Source organism: Lepidochelys olivacea (genome assembly GCF_965140295.1).
Source record: "Lepidochelys olivacea isolate rLepOli2 genome assembly, chromosome: 6".
NCBI lineage: Eukaryota > Metazoa > Chordata > Testudines > Cheloniidae > Lepidochelys > Lepidochelys olivacea.
The window spans coordinates 99,949,435-99,959,450 of record NC_140416.1 but is presented as its reverse complement, the minus strand read 5'-3'; the positions used below and the strand labels follow the sequence as shown (position 1 = coordinate 99,959,450).

Here is a 10,016-nt window from a genome sequence, read left to right as displayed (position 1 = left end):
ACTCCTTGTTCTGTCATCTGACCCTTGAGAACAGTCTAGATCCATCTTCTTTGGAATCCCCTTTCAGGGAAAGCTGCTATCAGATCCCCCCTCAGTCTTTTCTTCTGTAGGCTAAATAATCCCAGTTCCCTCAGCCTTGCCTCATAAATCATGTGCTCCAGCCCCCTATCATTTTTGTTGCCCTCTGCTGGACTCTTTCCAATTTTCCCACATCCTCCTTGTAGCGTAGGGCCCAAAACTGGACACAGTACTCCAGTACTTATCATCCTTCCTGTTGTCCTTGCCTCTAGTTTCTTTTTACAGTGGAAGTCTCATGACCGTATACAGGAAGTTGGCTAAATCTATACACACCAACAGCCTTATTCCTGGGTTGAAAGATTTACTGTTTAGACTGGATGCATAAAGCCTAACCTGCACAACAGTAATTTTAAAAGCAACCATGACATGCAGATTGTCTGAACAGTAATTTTATTTAAATTTTACAGAATTATTTTTGAAGTTGAACTGCATATTTAACTCCAGTAACAATTTCTACAAAAAGAGCATATACAGTACCCAGAAATGTAGTTTTAAAAGCAACTTGTCATATCTGCATAAAACAAACCAATTAACTGAGTATCTATTTCTGCCAAAACTAGGTTTTGCACAGTGAGGCAGTCAAACAAAATTAATGGGGAGAGTAGTAAAGGACAAGTTTAAAAACAAAAAGCAATATGGTTGATGTAAAAGCAGACTCTGGGGAAAATACAAGCCCTTCAAGTACTATACATATCAACTGGGAGTTTAAGATTAACCAATGTAAAAATCTTCTCAAGAAACTCACTTTAAACTAATATGTAAATTCTGATATTTAAGTTTTGTTTTAAAGGACTTAAGTTGTAGATTGAGTCTTATGTCAAATAACCAGCAGAGTGGTTCCAAAAAGGTCACAAGTTTATACGGCAGCAAAGAAGAATAAGTCAACTTAACATTTTAAAATCTTTCACTAACATTTAAAAGCTAGAACAGCTTAAGGTAGGTCAGTTTTTAAAAACCCCAAAAGCTTAGTTTGTAACCTATTAGTATCATCCCACATTTTGCATTCCATTTACATTCTAGTGAGAGGATAAAAGTGACAGCATTCTATTAATGTAAGATGTTACTGTACAATGAAACATGAACCAAGTTTTTCTAAAAAAGTAAAAAATAATGCCATAGGCTGTTGCTTGAAGACCAGTCCATGATTCCTTAATCTCCTCTGACCCAGAAAATACACTTCCATAGCAACAAAGGAGTTAGTCTCTGCAACTACAATGCAATTTAAGTTCACATAATGACCCTACTTTTAAGCTGTGATTCTCCTCTAAGGATTTAAACATACTGTAATGTTTAGAGAATTATGCCCATCAGTCTGGTTAAACATTCCAGGTGAATGAGAACCTTCTGCCTTTGTATTGTAAACTTATGATAGTACCACTACACCAGAAGAGTTAGTATGGCAGTATTCAGACCAACAAAGCAACACTATACCACACTACAATGTAGATTTATCACCGATACAGAAGGCTGTCTGCCCCCATCTTTAGTATGGTATATAGCTACAGGTACTAAAGTGAAACAGGTCAAAGCCTAAAAGGGACACACAGTGGCACCAAAGTTGTTTTAACAAGGACCAATTCACTCCCTCTGAAACAAAACCAACTTTTGACAACTTAAGTATACTGATGCTGTCTGAAATCTGCATGATGCGTTGCTTTGCTATGACATATGTATAAGCTACAAAAGTAAGAAGTATTTTATGGAACAGAGCGAATGAGCAGAGTTGGAGGAGACCTCTTGGAAAGCAGGATTTAGAGAAAGAGGTCAAATATTAGCATAGGTGCCACTTCTATTTACTGAAGGATGTTTTTTCCATTTGTCCTTATGAAAGTCAAAGCCTTTTCAGTCTAACTGCAGTAGTACTGCATCCTATTTGTCCGTCTTCTCTTGCGTGACTGAAATTCTTCAAAGAATTGCTGAATGTCTTCTCTTTTAACAACCTGAGAATAAAATGAAACCCAAGTTGTGACAAACTAGTACAATAAAAGAAAAGGAGTACTTGTGGCACCTTAGAGACTGAGCATAAGCTTATGCTCAAATAAATTGGTTAGTCTCTAAGGTGCCACAAGTACTCCTTTTCTTTTTGCGAATACAGACTAACACAGCTGCTACTCTGAAACAGACAATAAAATACATATCTGGAAAAGACAATCTAAGAGAGAAGTTTCTCAGGATAGATTTGCAATGCACACAAAACATACACTGTATCACCAGCAGTATCAAGAAATCCAATTTGTTAAAAACAATGGTCCTGACCTGCCCAGTACAAAAGCATAAGTTCAATAATAAAGCATGTGAACTACCATCCTGCATGGCAAAAAAAGCAGCCCCAAGGGAAAGGAAGTAAAATGTTAGAAAAGTATAAAATGCTTGTCCAGCTCTTATGAACTATCAGGAACTCTAATTACAAAGTGAAATAAGGTAAGTGAGGTAATCGCTTTTACTGGAACAACTTCTGTTAAACAATCTTTCACGTTTACACACAGTAAGCTCGAAAGTTTCTCTTTCATTAACAGAAGTAGGTCCAATAAAAGATTACCTCACTCACCTTTACTCTCAAATATCCTGGGATCAACACTGTTACAGCAACACTACAAACAAAAATGAAATGACAGTAGGACTGTAGTGGGTTGAAGACTGCATAATTGCATACACAGTGCCCGTATTTCAGCCAAGCTAGGAACAGAACCAAACACCGTACCAAAATGTCTCAGCTGAGGTATTCTGGGGAAAAAAACCCATGGCTTTGAAGGTAAAAAGAAAGTTTAAGGTGTAAATTCTAGCACGGACTGACAATGGGATGTGAAGGCCTTGGATAAAGTATGACTGAATAGAGCAAGTGTGGTAGCAACACCTGTTCTTGCTCTTTTAAGAAATGTTAAAGTGAGGCTGACAAAGGACACACAAGAGACTTGATGTTTATGTAGAAAAATGTCATATTGGATTAAAAATTCAACTCATTTATTTTGTTTATAAACTGCACTCATCAGTACTTTAATATGCTGATAATGGGTTGTTACAGAATAGAAGAGCCTAAAGATAAAGACATTATGTGCACAATTACAAAGAGCCCAAGCAGTCTCTCAACCTTTCCTTTACTACAGCACATGCATTTTCTCAACCCTTAGTCAAAAATGGAGGTGACGTTTCTATTTCATTCTATTTTCACCCGTGCCCCCCCGCAAAAAAACTATGGAAATTTTAACCTGTCATAAAATACGTATTTTTTAGAAAACACTGTTTAGTTATAGCTTACTGTTCCTTCATCTGCAAATCTCCTGAGGTAGTCAGTCAGTTCTGTCTTTAGGTCGTTGTATTCTGGAAGAAAAAAATGGAAAAAACCCTCAATTGTCTGCTTCAATGATTGTTTGCTATCTCCTCTTGATAACTAGTAACTGACTAGACTTGCCTCAGTAAATGGATTTCAAGTTTGGATTATAAATTAATGAAGAGCTGCAGGAAGGGTTTATCCTAAGGTGGTTCTTAATTCTGTGTATCCTCCTACTCAATAACTTCACTTTGAGCACAAGTTGCTAACTGTTAGAGCTGTGAGCAATGGTGGCTTGTGACTTTGACAGGAGAAGCACAAATCACAAAAGTTATATCCACCCCCACTAACTGAATAGTAATAGCTATAAGATTATTAAATACACAGAAAAGATCATTCTCAATTAATCGGTTTGCAGAGAAAGAAAAATAATTCCAAATAAACAAGAGACAGTTAGGACATTTTCATATTAATTTAAATGCTGGCTTATATTAAAGTCCTAAGCATAACTTGACATTGTTCAGCTAATCTTATATCTCTGCTATGAGCATTTTCATGCATTCAGATACCCTGCAGTCACGATGTAACTATAATATAATCACATCAACTAAAAAAAAAGGCAACATTAGCACTTTAAATAACACAACTTAGAAAACTGCTTTAAAAAAAGGTTTTATAATCACTTGGCAAATCAGAACCTGACAATCACATATTATTTAGTGGACTATTTGCTATAAAAATACAATATCAAAAACTCATTCAAAAAATTTCACGTCATAGCAAGAAACTGACAGTTATACATCCATTAAATGACGTAAGCTTACCTTATTCATATAGTGAAAATCAATCAGGCTTTCTTTTGAAGCAAAGCGTGCAATAACATCATCGTACCAGGTCGGTTGCTTCTCCAGGAAAGACAACAGTTCTTTTTCAATGGATATTGTGGCTAGTGCACTAAGACAACCCTGATCCATTGTGCTCAAGTATGTCTTGATGCGTTTAAGGCAAGAAAAGATGCTTTTCACACACACTGTTGTTGCTGGTATAGTGGCAACTAAGCAAAAAAAGCAGTACACTTCCTTAAGCACCTCACAGAGCCCAGTTTCATTGATTAAGCGCAGCACGTTGCTAACAGAACGATTTTGAAACTGCTCATCTTTGAAGATAACACCATACTCATTCTTGAGATGATCTAAATCAAAGTAGCTGCCATAAGAATTGGAGAGTGAGGTAAAAGCATCTGTGGGGAACTGTTTCCTGAAAGCTGGAAATCTTGATGACTCTGATAGCTTAATGAAATGGAGGGCCTTTATGTCTACAAACCTGAGAGACAGCTGCAGAATGATGTTATCAATGATATCACTGTATAGTTGTAAATACATTTTCTGACCATCTTCAGAGGATCCATCTTCCAAATCCAGCCTATGCTTTTTTGAAGGTGAAGGTAAGGCAGTGAGGGTAGTGGCTGCAGAATTAAACACCTCTTTGAACTCCTCTTCTTTATGCAGATCACCAATCCTTGTGATTGTTAACTGAACTTGCAAATGGCAGTAATCTACATCAACAGTCTTTTTCTGAAGAACATCATCAAGAATGTCAGTGATGCTGAAGACGTTACGGTAGGAGTATGCCAAGAAAAGGAACGGGAAGTCATTTAGTTTTGTAAGGTATCCTATGGCTTGTCGCCGAGATTCTCCATCCCAACCACTGGTATTGACAATCTCCTGAAATACTTTGCACAGTTTCTCTCTTTTTGAGACAATGGCATGTAGGACTCTGCTGTTGGATGTCCATCGAACTGCACAGAGGGAAGGTATCCTTTAGCCCACAATTTGATCTAGCAGGTCACTGTGTTTGCTCAAGCGTGTAAAAAAATGTGGAGAAGCCTTCCAAAGTTGCAAAAAAGCCATGGGTTTCTTTAATACGCTGCGCCCCTTGCTGGAAAACTGCATCTAATTTGTGGGCAAAACAATGCACAAACAGAGCTTGTGGAGCTGTTTTAATTAGGGCTTGCAGACCTCCCAGCAATCACTACAGCGCCATCATATGAATGAGACACAAGTTTTCTTTTGTAATTGTATTTTAACAATACTGAATCCACAACCTGCTTCAAAGCAACTACGGTTCGATCTGCACTGTCATTTTTAAAACCCATGAACCGCTCCTGTGTTTGCCCATTCTTGTCCACGTAGCGTAACACAAGTGAAAGCTGGCTTATGTGAGAAATGTCAGTTGTTTCATCTACCTCGCAAGCAAAAAAGCTGCACTCTATCTCACTGTCAATGTGGGATATTATTTCTTTAGCCACACATTCGATCAATTAGTTTTGAATGGTCTTTAATAAGTCAGAAAAATGGATGCATTTTTCTGCCAATAAACATTCAATCTCTTGTCATGACCAAAAAAAAAACCAAAAAGTTCCCTGTAATTACCCTGATTGAGAGATTGTTCCATCTCACAATTGCAATGGAATGCAAGTTCCTGAAGAGATAAAACTGAAATATCAATTAGTCGCTTCAAAATCTCTCTGTTCTTCCTGACTTTCTTGTTGTGCTCTAAGATAGCAAGGTGCCTTTGCTCACTAAGCAACACATCTATAGGAGTGCTTGCCTGCTCTAAGCGTTTCAAGGAAACTTCATTTTTTATGTGCTCTTGTGATGAGCTGTGTATAGATGTGCTTCGTGACAGATTTTTCCAGTCAGTAACCTTCGTTAGCGCACATGGTTTTTTTAGTTGAAAGAAGCAAACAGGGCCAACAATATAGTCTGTTACTCATAGCACTGCCCGTTAGCCATTTATGGACTTTGTACCAAGATGTCTGAAATTGCCATGTTCTTTTCCTGCCTTTCTTCAAGACCTCCAGGGCTGGTGTTATTCTGCCTTCCTTAATGACTGAACATCTCTCTTCTTGATATCTTAATGAAAATCCTCTTTTTCTCAGGTCACACACAATGTCATTTTCTACAGAAGCCATTACTGAAAATTTTAAAATCTCAAATTCAAAACACACGTCACCAAGTTCAGAACTGGCCTTATCTGCTACAATCCTGCCATGGCCTCCAACGGTGGTTACCATAGCAACACCTTTATAAACTGACGACTTGGTGTGGTAACTTGCCATGGTATCAAGGTAGGTCCTTGGGGCAATATTAGCTTTACCAAGATTTGAGCCTCATGCAGCACTACATTCTTCTAACTTTTTGGCATTGCATTTCACTACTGGACAGTGAGTTGTGTCAGATTTAAATCAAATCACAAACACTTCTTGTGGATTTGTGAACTTATTTAATATCTATGTTTAAGTGTAAATCTATATTAATTTAATAACAAAGACTATGGAAAATCTATCTTGCAGCTTTTAGGAATTCTTGGTTAGGCTGTACCTCATTTGCCTGGGCAGACGAGCTGGCTGTGAGGAAAGCGAAGTACTATCAACACTAAATGAGATGGATCAGAGAGCATAGGATACAGATTCCATTTCTAGGACTTGGCAAGTCTTCAGCTCAGCCCACTGTTTCCTTACCAGATTCACAATACACCTCCCCACAGCAAGTTACATATAGCAATCTGTACCTTTCTGAATGAGAATTAACTGAGCAAGAATCAAGCAATTTGTTCTGTTCTTGTAAATTTTAAACCTAAACCACTGATTTTTAGGAGCAACCAAGCATGAACACATACTCTGACACCACCCCTATGCCTAACATCACTGACACATACTTTCTATATAAGGGAATTCCCCTGTGCTTAGAGCAACCAGCTTAAATGGGCATTTTAAGGACAAAACAAACCTAAGAATCAAGCGCTATGAATAAATTAATACATCAGTACTAGCTGTTCTTTATATGTGAAGCGAGCTTCATTTGTTCAAAGCCTCGAGGGTTTATTAGCTTAAGTTCACTGGAGCAGAACAGATTCTACTCTGAGGTACAATACAGTCACACTGGCACATTGTGTTCTTCAGAAAAGTGGTAAGAGCATGAGTTGATACAATTGACAGTGTCTTCCACGTAGGAGCCCTAATTTATGACTCAGGACTCTGGCTTTTTGGCTCAGAAATGCTCAAACACGTCAGATATAGTGCAGCCTCTTGTAGAGGGACTGTTGCACCATTTTTTCAAGTACCTCCATCTTCATGTCTACAGACACTGGACCAGAGTTTGGGTATACTCCACAGAACACTGTCAGGAAATTCCATCTGCCCTGAAGCTGACAATTCCCCCACCCCGCAAATAATGCATATAAGAAGCTAACTAAACAGTAAAATTAAGCGAGTGCTTGACTTCCTCGTTCAGTGCTATGCTTTTCATGGTTACCCTTCCCTGCCTATTATCTACTTCTAATGACAGCTGTGCAGGGCAGGGAAATTGTATTTGCACTGTTGATACTATATACATAATGTATGAACACAGAAAACAAAGCTAGCTAATACTAACATGTCAACTTTCGAGAAGAAATTACCACTGCCAGAACACTGACGACCTGCTGAATTAGAAAACAAGCAGAAGTTTCTAGAAAATCTACTACTTTAATGTAAATAGTAAACAACAGGCTGGAGACAAAAACATTCAAGGTTTCCTATAGAAATTTGTCTGGAGGCTAGTTAAATAGTCTCTTATAAGTTGCTTTTTAAAGACACGGTTGCTATTTAAGTAGAAAGTCTATTAAATAGCTCTTTTAGGTAAGATATGTATTTAAAATGCTATGCTGAATTCCCAAAATGAAGTTATATTTACCACAGATGAGTTCTACTTGCTGGACTCTGTTCATGCTATTAAGCGTGTCCATTAAAGGATCTCTTCTGTCTGTTTCCTGGTCACTTGTACCTTTATTCTCATAGGCCAAGACAGTGTCACATTCATCAATCAGGAATTGGACATCCAGTTCTGAATACATTTTCTGAAGAGTAAAGTAAAAGTTATTTTCCAGCTTAAACTTTACGGACCATCTGCCAACCTTTCAAGCCCTCTCGCAAAGAAATAACATTTACCACATTGTTTTATATCTGCAAGTATTTCAGCCATTTCTTGTGAATGCTTCCAGAACTGTGCTTACTTTAGACAGTAGGTAAATAAATACAAAATGTTCACAGGCTATTATATACAATTAATTCTGAAGATGAGAAAGTCATCAGATAAGATCCACACTTGTTTCCTTAGGTTAGTGGAATGTTTTCCAGTAGATATTTACATTCAGAACAAGGAAGTTTTACAAACTCTTATTTGACTTCTCTCAGTAGAGTCTTCAAGGAACTAATATAAATGTTAGCCTAGAAAACAAAATGCATACATACTAAACAGTCTTTGCATGTGCACAATTTACTCCGCCAGTTAGACGGCCAAAAGGTGGCAGCATCCTTCTTCAGAGACTGTTTGGTCTGGAGTTCTTGCAGCTTACAGACCGGTTTATCGTTCTTTGTAACTGTCTGAATTAAAATGAAACAAGTCAGTATTTTTCACTTCTATTTTATTTCAAAGGGGTTTAATTCAGGTTTTTTCCAGTTTGTCCTTTTCTTAGCTACAATACTGTCCTGCCTTGATCTCCCCCCCCCCCCTTTTTTTTTTTTTTTAAAGCTCCCTAATGTGGTGTTCAGAGTAAAGTTCGAATTAAGACACTGCTGTATACCCAGGAGAATCAACTAAAACTGCTAAAGACATTCATACTCTAAATTAATTGATTATCCTTCTTACAAATAAACATCAGATTCAATGCAAAAGCTAGAAAGGGCTCAGAAATCAGATCTGAGCTAGCCTGATGGCACAGTTACAGTGGGTGGTACTTCCACATTAGCAAACAAATTTAGAAGTGATCTCAGGCTGATCAAGTAACAAAGGGGGTGACATCAGAAGAGGAATGGAAGATCTTTGCTGAACATACTGTATTCCTGTATGCCCTGGTCTACTGGCTGATCAACTGACACATTAACCTTTCACAGCAGTATTTACTGGCACGTCCACTGCAGTGGAGACTGTGCTAGGACAATTACATAAACTTTGAGTAATATTTAAGTAGATGAAGTATAGAAAGGGAGCATGGAATATATGTTTCCCATTCACACAACCAAAAGAGGAGCTTTGCCCACACTAAGCAGAGCGGGAACATAAGACCATAAGAAAAATGTGCAGTTTACCTCTGGACATTTCGACCCAGAACTAGTAGATGGCTCATTATACTGTTCAACTTGCTCTTCCTCCTTGATCTTCCCTTGGAGATCTCCTCCACTTTCCTTTTTGACTTCTCTGTTCTGTTCTTCAGTTTCCTTGACATTCAGCACAATCCTTTCATCTTCAAGTGAGGTCACTTTGGTCACAGTAGGAACTAGAAAATGTATATCCATAACTAACATAAGCTTGCTGGACAAAGAAATCCGTTTCAGAATTTCTTTTGATACTTTTGATTTCTTTTGTCATACAAGTGCTCAAACTGCAATGTACACTTCAATAAAAACAAGGATATATTCTAGAGCTATCTGGGGACATCATGTTCTCATTAAACAATAATAAAACTGCTTAATCTTTTATCACAGCTTCCTCATACCCCTCGCGCCTCTTACTGCAAAAACAGTGTTAAAGAACAAGTCGCAGTAAGTTTATTTTTATTAACTGAAAGACCGATTTAAACTGCTTAACTCCTTTGTGCCTTCCCACTTCCAAAGCAGAAAAGAAAACTT

At 37.8% G+C, this 10,016-nt stretch overlaps 1 protein-coding gene across 1 annotated transcript in view; it reads right to left on the bottom strand.

Moving 5' to 3' along the window:
* Nucleotides 1–488: 488 nt before the first annotated feature.
* Nucleotides 489–10,016, bottom strand: part of UBR7 (ubiquitin protein ligase E3 component n-recognin 7) — a 19,515-nt gene continuing 9,987 nt past the window's right edge. Inside the window, exons 7-11 of the mRNA XM_084630671.1 lie at nucleotides 9,477–9,664; nucleotides 8,640–8,771; nucleotides 8,083–8,245; nucleotides 3,335–3,396; nucleotides 489–2,018 (exon numbers count right to left, since the gene is read on the bottom strand). Coding sequence (XP_084486797.1) covers nucleotides 1,926–2,018; nucleotides 3,335–3,396; nucleotides 8,083–8,245; nucleotides 8,640–8,771; nucleotides 9,477–9,664 — 638 coding nt within the window. The 3' untranslated portion in view covers nucleotides 489–1,925. The remainder of the gene's footprint in view (nucleotides 2,019–3,334; nucleotides 3,397–8,082; nucleotides 8,246–8,639; nucleotides 8,772–9,476; nucleotides 9,665–10,016) is intronic.